The sequence below is a fragment of the Orycteropus afer genome, unplaced genomic scaffold (assembly GCF_000298275.1).
Source record: "Orycteropus afer afer isolate SDZICR_OR568_19922 unplaced genomic scaffold, OryAfe1.0 scaffold00076, whole genome shotgun sequence".
NCBI lineage: Eukaryota > Metazoa > Chordata > Mammalia > Tubulidentata > Orycteropodidae > Orycteropus > Orycteropus afer.
Genome location: NW_006921663.1, coordinates 2968794 through 2981749, shown reverse-complemented (window position 1 = coordinate 2981749; position 12956 = coordinate 2968794). Strand labels below are relative to the sequence as shown.

The window sequence follows — 12956 nt, the reverse complement described above, 5'->3', positions numbered from 1 at the left end:
TGCTTTGGGTAGAATTGACATTTTCACAATGTTCAGTCTTCCTATCCATGAGCATGGGATGTTCTTCCATTTATGTAGATCTCTTATGGTTTCTTGAAATAGTTTTTTATTGTTTTCTTTGTACAGGTCTTGTGTCACTGGTAAGATTTGTTCCCAAGTATTTTATTATTTTTTTTTTGGTAGCTATTGTAAATGGTATTGATTTCCTTATTTCTTTTTCAGCACTCTCTTTGCTGGTATAGAGGAATCCAACTGATTTTTTGATGTTAATCTTGTATTCTGCCATGATGCTAAATCTCTCAATTAATTCCAGTACTGTCTTTCTTTTTTATAAAAGTTTTCTGTAGCTTTATAGGGCCAACAATTTTTTCAGTTTTCCAACATTTCTTTGCTGAGTCTCCAGTGTCCTTGCCTTGTCTTCTCATGGAGCTTCCATCATGTGCAGACTTGAAAGGCAGCAGGCAGGAGGCAGCAGGTTTGTGCCCTTTGCCTTGTTTTTAGCAATTCTATGAGGGAAATTTTGAAGCTTCTTTTTAAATATTCCTTTGTAAATGCCTCATCAACCTAGTGATTTCTTTTTGGCTTTCCAATAAAGTATGAAGAGTTCTTATTTCATACTTCTTGTTCCCTAGAAGTCTTGATGTGATTAGAATGCATATAGTCTTGAAAGGTATTGATGGGAAGTGGTCTTGTTGAGTAAGTCCATCCTAAAACAAATAAACAGACTAAGGATTTTCTTAATGAGAAACATCGCCCTCAACACCATTTGCATTTGTTGAGTACTTCCACAGTTTTTTGAGGCAAGTGTAAATTTTGTGTAATTATTGGTTTTTTTATAGTTTATTAGCTTACTTTTATAAAAGAGATTAATGTTTGCTAAAGGATACACACCAAACCAAAAAACCAAACACATTGCTATTGAGTCATATCGACTCATAGTGACCCCTCCTTGGGTTTCTGAGGTGGTATCACTATGGAAGTAGATTGCCCAGCCTTCCTTCCGAGGAGTGGCGGTGGGTTTGAACCACTAGCCTTACGGTTAGCAGCCAAATGCCTTAGGCACTACACCATCAGAACTCAGAATAGTAAAAATAAAAGGGGAATTTGCCCTCAAGAAAAGCATTGTTAATATATTGGAATATTTCCTTTTTGTGTGCTATTTCCTTATTATTATTATTATTTTAACTTATGAATAGTCTTTTTAGAAAACATTCTTCATCAGTGAATTGATTTTTGAACACGAGCTTAGAGGAAGTGTTATTAAAAGAGGAAAAATTGAACCCAATATTGTTGGATAGCTTTTAAATGAATCATTCAAATTATTCCCAAGATAACTTCGTAAATGCTAAAACTGTAATTTACAATTTTTTTTTTTTTTTTTTTAATTTGAGATATGCAGTAGCCCCCTTTTATCTTTGGTTTCACTTTCTGCAGTTTCAGTTCCCTGCGATCAACCATGGTCCAAAAATATTAAATGGAAAATTCTGGAAATAAACAATTCATAAGTTTTAAATCCACCAGTCATCTGTCAATTTGATGTACTGTGGTGCTTGCATGTTGTTGTGATGCTACAACTAACTGCTTATATGCAAATTCAAGTGGAAGCTGAAGAAAATGAAAGTAAGTCCATGAGAACCAAAGTACAATCTTTAGTATATCCCACCTGAATTTAGAGACTATCTCAAAATAGATTTGATACATTCAATACTAATGACCAAAGACCAGATGAGGTGTGGGATGATATCATGGACATCATACATGAAGAAAGCAAAAGGTCATTAAAAAGACAGGAAATAAAGGAAAGACCAAAATGGATGTTAGAAGAGCCTCTGAAACTTGCTCTAGAAACACAGCTAAAGTGAATGGAAGAAAAGATGAAGTAAAGGAGCTGAATAGAATATTTCAAAGGGAGCTGAATAGAATATTTTATCTAGAAGATAAAGGTAAAGTATTATAATGAAATGTGCAAAGACCTGGAGTTAAAAAAATAAAGGGAAAAAACACACTAGGCATTTTTCAAGCTGAAAGAATTGAAGAAGAAAATTCAAGCCTTGAATTGGAATGTGGAAGGATTCTCTGGACAAAATACTGAATGATGAAGGAAACATCAAAAGAAGATGGAAAGAATACACAGAGTATGGTATATAATACCATAAAGAACTGGTCAATGTTCAACCATTGCAGGAGGTAATCAAGAACCAGTGGTACTGAAGGAAGATGTGATCAAGAACCAATGGTACTGAAGGAAGAAGTCCAAGCTGCATTGAAAGCATTAGTGAAAATCAAGGCTCCAGAAATTAATGGAATACCCATTGAGATGTTTCAGCAAATGGATGCAGCACTGGAGGTGCTCACTCATTTATGCCAAGAAATTTGGAAGACAGCTAGCTACCTGGCCAACCCACTGGAATAGGTTCATATTTGTGCCCATTCCAAAGAAAGGTGATCCAACAGAATGCAGAAGTTATTGAACAATATCATTAATATCACATACAAGTAAAATTTTGTTGGAGATAATTCAAAAGAGGGTGCAAGCAGTACATCAACAGGGAACTTCCAAGAATTCAAGCCAGATTCAGAAGAGGATGTGGAATGAGGGATGTCATTGCCGATACCAGATGGATCTTTTCTGAAAGCAGAGAGTACCAGAAAGATGTTTACCTGTGTTTTTGTTGACTATGCAAAGGCATTTGACTGGATCATAACAAATTATAGATAACATTGCAAAGAATGAGGATTACAGAACATTTAATTATGCTCCTGAGGAACCTGCACATAGACCAAGAGGCTGTCATTCAAACAGAGCAAGGGGATACTGCATGGCTTAAAGTCAGGAAAGATGTAAGTCATGGTTTTTATCATTTCACCTTACTTAATTAAATCTGTTGGGAGCTCTGGTAGCATAGTGCCTAAGGCACTTGACTGCTAACCAGAAGGCTGGCGGTTCAAACCCACCAGCCACTCCTCGGAAGGAAGGTTGGGCAATCCTACTTCCGTAGTGATACCGCCTTGGAAACCCAAAGAGGGGTCACTATGAGTCAGGGCCGACTCGATGGCAAATAATAACAACAACAACAATTAAATCTGTATGCTGAGCAAATAATCTGAGAAACTGGACTACATGAAAAAGGTACATAGCATCAGGATCAGGGGAAGACTCATTAACAACCTGGAACATGCAGATGACACAACTTTGCTTGCTGAAAATGAAGAGAACTTTTGAAGCACCTACTGATGAAGATCAAAGGCTACAACCTTCGGTATGGATTATACCTCAACATAAAACAAAAATCCTCGCAACAGGACCAATAAGCCACATTATGATAAAGTGACAAAAAATTAAAATTATCAAGGATTTCATTTTACTTGGGTCTACGGTCAACACCCACGGAAGCAGCAGTCAAGAAATCAGTTGATGTATTACACTGGGCAGATCTGCTGCAGTACATCTCTTTAAAGTGTTAAAGAGCATAAATGTCACTTTGGGGACCAAGATGCACCCTAACCCAAGCTATTGCATTTTCAATAGTCTTATAATGTGAAAGCTGGACAAAGAATAAGGGAGACCAAAGAAGAATCGATGCCTTTAAATTGTGGTGTTGGCAAAGAATATTGAATGTACCATGGACTGCCAGAAGAAAGAACAAATCTGCCTCAGAAGAAGTACAGCTGGAATGCTCCTTAGAAGCACGGATGGCAAGAGAGGCTCATACACTATAGTTACATTATCAGGAGTGACCAGTCCCTGGAGAAGGACATCATCCTGGGCAAAGTGGAGGGTCATCAAAGGAGAGGAAGACCTTCAATAAGATGGATTTACACAGTGTCTGCAACAGTGGTGTCTTAGTTATCTAGTGTTGCTGTAATAGAAAAACCACAAGTGGATGGCCTTAACAAACAGAAATTTATTCTCTCAACAGTTTAGTAGGAGGCTAGAAATGCAAATTCAGAGCACTGGCTCTAGGGGTAGGCTTTCTCTATGTTTCTTGATCCTAAGAGGATCCCAGCACAGGGACCCTGGTCCAAAAGATGTGCTGTGCTCCTGGCTCTTCTTTCTTGGTGGTAGTAGGTTCCCCGTCTCTGCTTCTCTCCTCGTTTATTTCTTGTACAATGAAAAGTGTCACAGGCCACCCTCTAGAGAAACTCCTCTTACATCGGATCAGGGCTATGGTGAGATTAAGGATGTTGCATCCCACCCTAGGGTGTTGCCTCCCACTCTAATCAGTTTACAACTGATCAGTCTATCACATCAGATTACATCATGGGGAATCATTACATAACTGTCAAACTGCTGAGAATCTTGGCCCAGCCAAGTTAACACATATTTCTGGGGGTCATAATTCAATCCATGACACATGGGCTCAAACATAGCAAGGACTGTGAGGATGGCACAGGACTGGGAAGTGTTTTGTTCTGTTGTACATAAGGTCTTGATCCAGGTAATGGCAGGGACCCAGGTGGCAGGAAAGTGGCAGGGATCTAGGTAAGGGGAGGGTGGAGAGGTTTTGAACAGCCAAGGGAGACAAACTTGTCTGTAAGTTTGTTGTACGGTGGTGGCGTGTTGCTGTGAGGCTTGAGGCTTTGCCACTGGTGTTTCAAACGCCAGCGGGGTTGCACATGGTGCACAGGGTTCAGCGGGCCTTGCAGACTGAGACAGACTAGGAAGAAGGAAGAGACCATCCACTTCTCAAAGAATTGGCCAGGGAAAACCTTATGAATAGCAGAGAAACACTGTCTGCTAATTACTGCACAACTTTATGAATAGCCTGTAAACATTGTCCAAAATAGTACAGAAAGATGAGCCACTTAGGTTGGAAGGCTCTCAAAATATGACTGGGAGAGAGCTGCATCATCAGAGTAGAAGAAACCTTACTGATACGGATAAAATAAAGCTTTTGAGACCTCCATTTGCTGACGTGGCATGACTTAAATTGAGGAGAAATAGCTGCAAACATCCATTAATAATTGGAACACAGAATGTACAAAGTATGAATCTAGGAAAATTGGAAGTTGTCAAAAATGAAATGGAATGCATAAAGATTGATATCTTAGTCATTAGTGAGCTGAAATGGTTTGTGCCACTGTGAATAAGAAAACCTCATGATCTACTATTCTGGGAATGACAATTTGAAGAGGAGTGGTGTGGCATTCATCATCACAAAGGAGGTTTCAAGATCTTCCTGAATTACAATGCTGTCAGTGATAGGATAATATCCATAGACCTACAAGGAAGACCAGTTAATATGACGATTACCCAAATTTATGCACCAGCCACCAAAGCCAAAGATGGGGAAGTTGAAGATTTTTTTTATCAGCTTCTGCAGTCTGAAATTGACCAAATGTGCAATAAAAATGTGTTAATTATCACTGGTGACTGGGATGCAAAAGTTGGAAACGAAGAATCACTGGTAGTTGGAATAGTTGGTCTTGATGATAGAAATAATGCTGGAGATTGCATGATGGAATTTTGCAAGACCAATGACTTACTCATTGCAAATACCTTTTTTCAACAACACAAATGGTGGCTATACACATGGACTTCTCCAGATGGAGTATACAGGAATCAGATTGACTACATCTGTGGCAAGAGGTGATGGAAAAGCTCAATATCTTCAGCCAAAAACCAGGCCAGGAGCTGATTGTGGGACAGACCATCAACTGCTCATATGCAAGTTCAACTTGAAGACAATTAAAACAAGTCTACGAGAGCTAAAATATGACCTTGAATATATCCCTCCTGAATTTAGAGACCATCTAAATAATAGATTTGATGCATTGAACACCAGTGACTGAAAACCAGAAGAATTGTGGGATGACATCATGAAGAAAGCAAGAGGTCATTAAAAAGATGAGAAAAGAAGAAAAGACCAAAATAGGTGTCAGAAGAGACCCTGAAACTTGCCCTTGAGTGGAGAGTAGCTAAAGCAAATGGAAGAAGTGATAAGATAAAAGAGCTAACCAAGAGCAGCTTGAGCAGACAAAGCCAGTTACTGCAATGAAATGTGCAAAGACCTGGAGTCTGAAAACCAAAAGACAAGAACACACATGGCATTTCTCAAGCTGAAAGAATTGAAGAAAAATTTAAACCTCGAGTTGCAATATTGAGAGATTCTATGGGCAAAATATTGAATGATGCAGGAAACATCAAAAGAAGATGGAAGGAATACACAGAGTCACTGTACCAAAAGAAGTGGACAATCTTCATCCATTTCAGAAGATGGCATATGATCAAGAACCAATGGTACTGAAGGAAGACGTAGAAGCTGCACTGAAGGAATTGGTGAAGAACAAGGCTCCAGGAATTGAAGAATACCCATTGAGATGTTTCAACAAACAGATGCCCCACTAGAGGCACTCAGGCAGTTATGCCAAGTGATTTGGAAGACAGCTACCTGGCCAACTGACTGGAAGAGATCCATATTTGTGCCCATTCCAAAGAAAGGTGATCCCACAGAATGTGGAAATTATTGAACAATATCATTAATATCACATGCAAGTAAACTCTTACTGAAGATAATTCAAAAACTGTTGGAGTAGTATATTGACAGAGTACTTCCAAAGGTGCAAGCTGGATTCAGAAGAGGACGTGGAATGAGGGATATCATTGCTGATGTCAGATGGATTGACTGAAAGCAAAGAATACTCAAAAGATGTTTACTTGTGTTTTTTTAACTATGCAAAAACATTTGATTGTGTAGATCATAACAAATTGTGGATAACATTAAGAAGAATGGGCATTCCAGAACACTTAATTGTACTTATGAGGAACCTGTACATAAACCAGGAGAATGTCATTGAAACAGAACAAAGGAACACTGTATGGTTTAAAATCAGGAAGGGAGTGTGTCAGGGTTGTATCCTTTCACCATACTTATTCAATCTATATGCTGAGCAAATAATCTGAGAAGCTGGATTCTATGAAGAAGAACATGGCATCAGGATTGGAGGAAGGCTCATTAATAACTTGTGATATGCTGACGACACAACTTCGCTTGTTGAAAGTAAGGACGACTTGAAGCCCTTACTGATGAAGACTGAAGAATACAGTCTGCAGTATGAATTACATCTCAATATAAAGAAAACAAAAATTCTCACAACTGGACCTCTTAGCAGCATCATGATAAATGGAGAAAAGATTGAAGTTGTCAAAGACTTCATGTTGCTTGGCTCTACAATCGATGCCAATGGAAGCAGCAGTCAGGACATTAGATGACATATAGCACTGGGCAAGTTGGCTGCAAAGGACCTCTTTCAAGTGCTGAGGAGTAAAGATATCTCCTTGAGGACTAAGGTGCGCCTGGCACAAGCCATGATATTTTCAATCCCCTCATATGCATGTGACAGCTGGACAATGAATAAAGAAGACCGAAGAAGAGTTTCTGATTCTGAGATGTGATGCTGGAGGAGAATGCTGAAAGTACCATGGACTGCTAAAAGAAGTAACAACTCTCCCCTTGAGGAAGTGTAGGTGTAAGTGTGATGCTCCTTGGAAGCGAGAATGGGCAGACTTCGTCTCACCTACTTTGGTCGTGTTGTCAAAAGGAACCATTCCCTGGAGAAGGATGTCATGCTTGGTAAAGTGGAGGGTCAACGAAGGAGGGGAAGGCCCTCAATGAGATGGATTGACACAGTGGCTGCTGTGATGGACTGAAGTATAGCAGGGATCATGGAGCTGGCATGGGACTGGTGGTGTTTCATTCTGTTGAGCCATAAGTTCTCTATGAGTTGGAGATGACTTGACGGCATCTAACAACAACAACAACAATCACCTGGTTTATCTTCTGCTGTCTGTGCATTGTGGGTTATGCTTGATAGTCTATTTATGCCATTAATTAGGGCCCCTAAGTTTGCCCCTAGTTTTTCTTTGAGGAACGTTACAGTTTTAGGTTTCACATTCAAGTATTTGATTCATATGGAATTAAATTAGTTTTTGTGTATGATGTGAGGTATGGATCTTGTTTCATTTTTCTGCAAATGGATATCCAGTTTTGCTGGTACCATTTGTGAAAGAGACTGTCTCTTTCCCATTGAATAGATTTTGGCTCTTTGTCGATGATTAGCTGACCATAGGTAAATGGGTCAGTTTCTGGGTTCCTACTGGTCTGTGTGTTGTTGTACCAATACCAGGCTGTTTTGACAACTGTGACTTTATTAGTAGGATTTGAGATCTGGAAGTGTGAGACCTCCTACTTTGTTGTTCTTCAGTAGTGCTTTACTTATCTGAGATGTCTTTCCTTTCCATATAAAATTAGTGATTGGTTTTTCTATGTCTTTAAAGAATGTTGATGGAATCTGGATTGGGATTGCATTGAATGTATAGATTACTTTGAGTAGTATTGACATTTTCAGTGTTCAATCTTCATATCCATGAAGATGGTATGTTCTTTCATTTATGTAGATGTCTTACAGTTTTTTGAAGTAGTGTTTTGTAGTTTTCTACAAAACTAGTAGTCTTTTCTTTCTTTGTGTTCCTGGTAAGATTTATTCCCAAGTATTTGGAAATAAAAAAAAATGAGTTTTTATTATATCTTTTATTTCTGCCTAGAACAAAATTAAGTTTATGTTAATTAGGAATGAAGGGAAAATACTAAGAGAAAGGAGAAATTTGGACTAAAAAGAGCTACTTTACCCCCCTAAAAAAAGATGCAAAACTTAAAATAACATGGTAGAAAGTGATAATCAATCCATCTCTACTCACATTTTAAAAAATGTATGTATTCATTTAATATTGTGTGTTAATTGAGCACTTACTATGTTCTGAGCACTTGGAATATCAGCATATCCTATATCCTACTTACTTGTTGCACCTTCTACAGTATCTCCTCTGTTTCCCTCTGCTTCCATATTGCTCTATGAGAAACCACCAGTTTAGGCTTTCAGTTCATGCCCTGAATATCTATTAACAGTGTAAGACTTTCAGTTCAAATTTATCTAAGCAAATCTGCCTCTAGTCTTTTCCACTGTGGCCAGTACACTCATTAATTACATTTTAGGAAGTAAACAAAGGTGGGATAATTTAGTGTTTTAAGAGAAATATGTATGTTTTATATTTAGCCTTAGACATAATTTGCCCCATGTCCCTCATATTTCTGCTAGGAGATACGGGAATAATTTTGTTGGTAGAGATGTGTCAGATAGGTAAGTGATTTTCTACCCTTTTAAAAAATTTCCAGGGAGACTTGAGTTTTATAGAATATGTATGCATTTAGGGGCTGGACCTCATGTTTTTTTAATATCTGTTCTAGGTCTAATATTTTAAATTAGATGAGTAAAAGGTAGAGAAGGACATGTAGTATATTTTTTGACAGAGGGTGCACACATAAATAACGTGCTCACATGTATAATGCGTGGAAATGATGAAATTATGTAAAAAGAGTTCTGACATAACATGCCCATGTATACACCACACATCCCCTGATATTTCCAGAAGTAAATTTTGGCCTTATTCAATAGTCTGAAAGTGTTACTTTATTTATATAAAAAAGGTGTAAGGCATGGTCAAGAAGTCATGGATTGAGTTTGGTAACCTAAAGGAACTCACTGCGGTGGAGTTGGATCTGACTCATAGTGACCCCCTCCTTGGGTTTCCGAGGCGGTATCACTATGGAAGTAGATTGATTGCTCATCCTTCCTTCTAAGGAGTGGCTGGTTGGTTTGAACCACCAGCCTTCTGGTTAGCAGTCAATGCCTTAGGCACTGTGCCACCAAGGTTTGTTAGTACCCCAGTAATTGAAAAATAAACAGCTGAAACTGTATGTTTGCTCTGGGGCAGTTGATTTTCCGGCCTGAGAGTGATGGAGTTCCTTGTAGTGGATCTGTGCCCAGGTACATTGCACCAGAGATGAGTGGAGGGTTAGGCAGAGGGCTGTGCACGGAGTTGACACAGCCCAAGTACGAACAGTCCCACAACAGGCAGAGGCCATTTCTTGCACATGCCAGTCCCCACGATGCTGGCCCCAGGTGAAGCCACGTGACAGGACAATGTGGGTGTGGATGTGCATTGGCCTAGCCCCATGGGACCCCATGGTGGCCATTTGGACCCGTCTTACCTGAGCAAGGGACATGCAGCCCCTCTGTGCCCATGGCTGTCATGCTCAGTGCATCCACTGGGGGATGAGGAGGGTGTTGTGGAGCAGATTCAAGCAGTCTGAGGACTGCAGCCAGTAGCTTGGCGGGGCAGAATACATGCCCATGGCTGCGGTGCTCTACACTTTCCTGGGCGCTCTGAATAGCCTTACCAGTATGGCATAGACTTATGTACCTCCTGGACTGAGGCTAGCTACCCTGGCAAGGGAGGTTTCCAGAGAGGAATAAATGATTTGCAGAGCAGGAAGAGAATCCTGCTAGGAGAGGGGCTGCTTTAGAAAATTGAGGGTAATCAGGTAAGGGACTGCTGCTGGGAACCAAACCTCTGCGTAAACAGGCACCAAGATGAAGCCTTAACATTAAATACATTGGACAGAAAAAAAAAATAAAATTGAAATTGAAGTCATGCATATGTTAAAAAAAAATACTGGTATAATGCATTTATAGAAATAACGTACGGGGGGTGGCATGGTATGGAAAACATAATACATGTGTATTTGCATAAAAAAAAGTAGGAACCAAACTTAAGGCAATTACACAACATGTTTGTTAAATCTTGATATATTTTTTTTTCTAACATTTTAAAAATAATTTTTTGAGATAAAATTTTATCCAAACAAATTTGATTTACTAAAATTTAGCAAATGTTAAGTGGAAGTATTTTTTCCTACACTTGCATTATGACATTATGCGGTAATTAGATTAGTATCAAGGAGGCTTGGTGGCATAATGGTAAGTACTCGACTACTAACTGAAAGATGGTTTGAACCTACCAGTGGCTCTGCGTAAGAAAAGACTTGGTGATCTGCTCCTGTAAAGATTACAGCTTAGGAAACCCTAGGGGGCATTTCTGTTCTGTTATAGTATCGTTATGAGTCAGTAGTGACTCAACAGCATATTATAACAACAACCAAGACTAGTATCATCAAGTCTGGATTCTATGGGTAAAACTGAAAAGACATGATGGAAGGGAATGATCAAAGTATTTTAAATAAATTACTAAAGACTATGTATAAATGATTAAATTTCTCAATATGTATAACTGGAATGAAATGAAATTTTTTGTTTTCTTATTTTAATTTTCAGATTCAGTTATGGGACACAGCAGGACAAGAACGATTCAGAAAGAGTATGGTACAACACTACTACCGAAATGTTCATGCTGTTGTCTTCGTGTATGATATGACCAACATAGCTAGTTTTCATAGCCTGCCATCTTGGATAGAAGAATGCAAACAACATTTGTTAGCCAATGATATTCCACGGATTCTCGTTGGAAATAAATGTGACTTGAGAAGTGCCATTCAGGTACCCACAGACTTGGCACAAAAGTTTGCTGACACACACAGTATGCCTTTGTTTGAAACCTCTGCTAAAAACCCCAATGATAATGACCATGTGGAAGCTATATTTATGACCTTGGCTCATAAGCTTAAGAGCCACAAACCATTAATGCTTAGTCAACCCCCTGATAATGGAATTACCTTGAAGCCTGAACCAAAGCCTACAATGACATGCTGGTGCTAAATAACTGTCTTAATGATGCTTTAATTTTGACAAAAGAAGTACTTTTGAAGTATGACAGTGATAAGTCATGAGATTTGATCTCAAATATATTGGATCATCCTGGCACCTTACTATTTATCATTGTCATGCTTATTTTTGTACTTTTTATCAACTTAATCAGGTTTGTCACTGACAACACAAAGAAGTTCATTTTCGTGTGAGGTTGAAATGAAGCAAAGGTAGGAGGAATCAGCATATCTTTCCATAGAAAGCTCAGTGAAGGAGGCTTCAAATGAGAGAGTGGTGGGATTTTAAGAGTTAGCAGGTGTTCAGTCCTGTATTCCAAGAGCTGAATAAAATACATTAAGAGTTTAATACACATCTACTGTACACCTTTTGAATGGAAGGTGGTATTCTGAATAGGATAAAAAATTGGTATTTACTTCTCCCCAGAGAGTTCTTTATTTTGTATTACTAATGTTTCTAATTCCATTATTATTGGTACATTTTAGAGCCAAGACTTTAGTACCAATGGGAGAAGGAACAGGATGTTTTCTGGTTCTCCAGCCAGAAAGAATGACTTGTTCAACGAGTATAGATTCTTGATGTTTCTAATCAATATCAATCAGTTCTATAGAGATCATTGTTATTTTTAAAGAGTGATTTGAATTGTGTTCTTACTAAATTCTATTAAAATATGTATAAGTAAGTCAGATTTTAAAGCAAATGAGGTAACATATTTAGGTGCTTTATATTTTATTTTGGCATCTTTAACCAATGAAAAAGTAATTGAAAGCATTTGAAGAATTATATCTTCAGGGGGAAATAATAAACACGGTTCCTGGCCACCATAAGGAGAACTATTTTTAGCTTTGAGTCATTTCTGATGGTGTATCTGTCATAGAATCTCTTGCTGTCTTCCTCTTCTCACTCCCCACCACCTCAATTTAATGACTAAAGATTGAATCAGCAAATCCTCAACTTCCATTTGGATTATGGCTCTGAGGGCATAATTCTAATTGCTCAATCTGCCTGTGTTTCTGCAGTCATATAGTACATCAGTTCAAAAATTCAAAAATTCTTTAAATTGTTTAGTCACAGCAAGCTATTCCTCAGTATGAAAATTAAATTACATACTGAAAAATATCTATCCCTTAATGGTGGAAAAAGGAGCTCTGGTAGCATAGTGGCTAAGGCACTTGACTGCTAACCAGAAGGCTGGCGGTTCAAACCCACCAGCCACTCCTCGGAAGGAAGGTTGGGCAATCCTACTTCCGTAGTGATACTGCCTCGGAAACCCAAGGAGGGGTCGCTATGAGTCAGGGCTGACTCGACGGCACATAACAACAACAACAATGGTGGAA

At 38.7% G+C, this 12956-nt stretch overlaps 1 protein-coding gene across 1 annotated transcript in view; it reads left to right on the top strand.

Annotated features, from left to right (window-relative positions):
• The window catches only part of RAB33B (RAB33B, member RAS oncogene family), a 28592-nt gene extending 16979 nt beyond the window's left edge, over positions 1 to 11613 (top strand). Inside the window, exon 2 of the mRNA XM_007941207.2 lies at positions 11173 to 11613. Within this exon, the coding sequence (XP_007939398.1) occupies positions 11173 to 11613 (441 nt within the window). The remainder of the gene's footprint in view (positions 1 to 11172) is intronic.
• The last annotated feature ends 1343 nt before the right edge of the window (positions 11614 to 12956 follow it).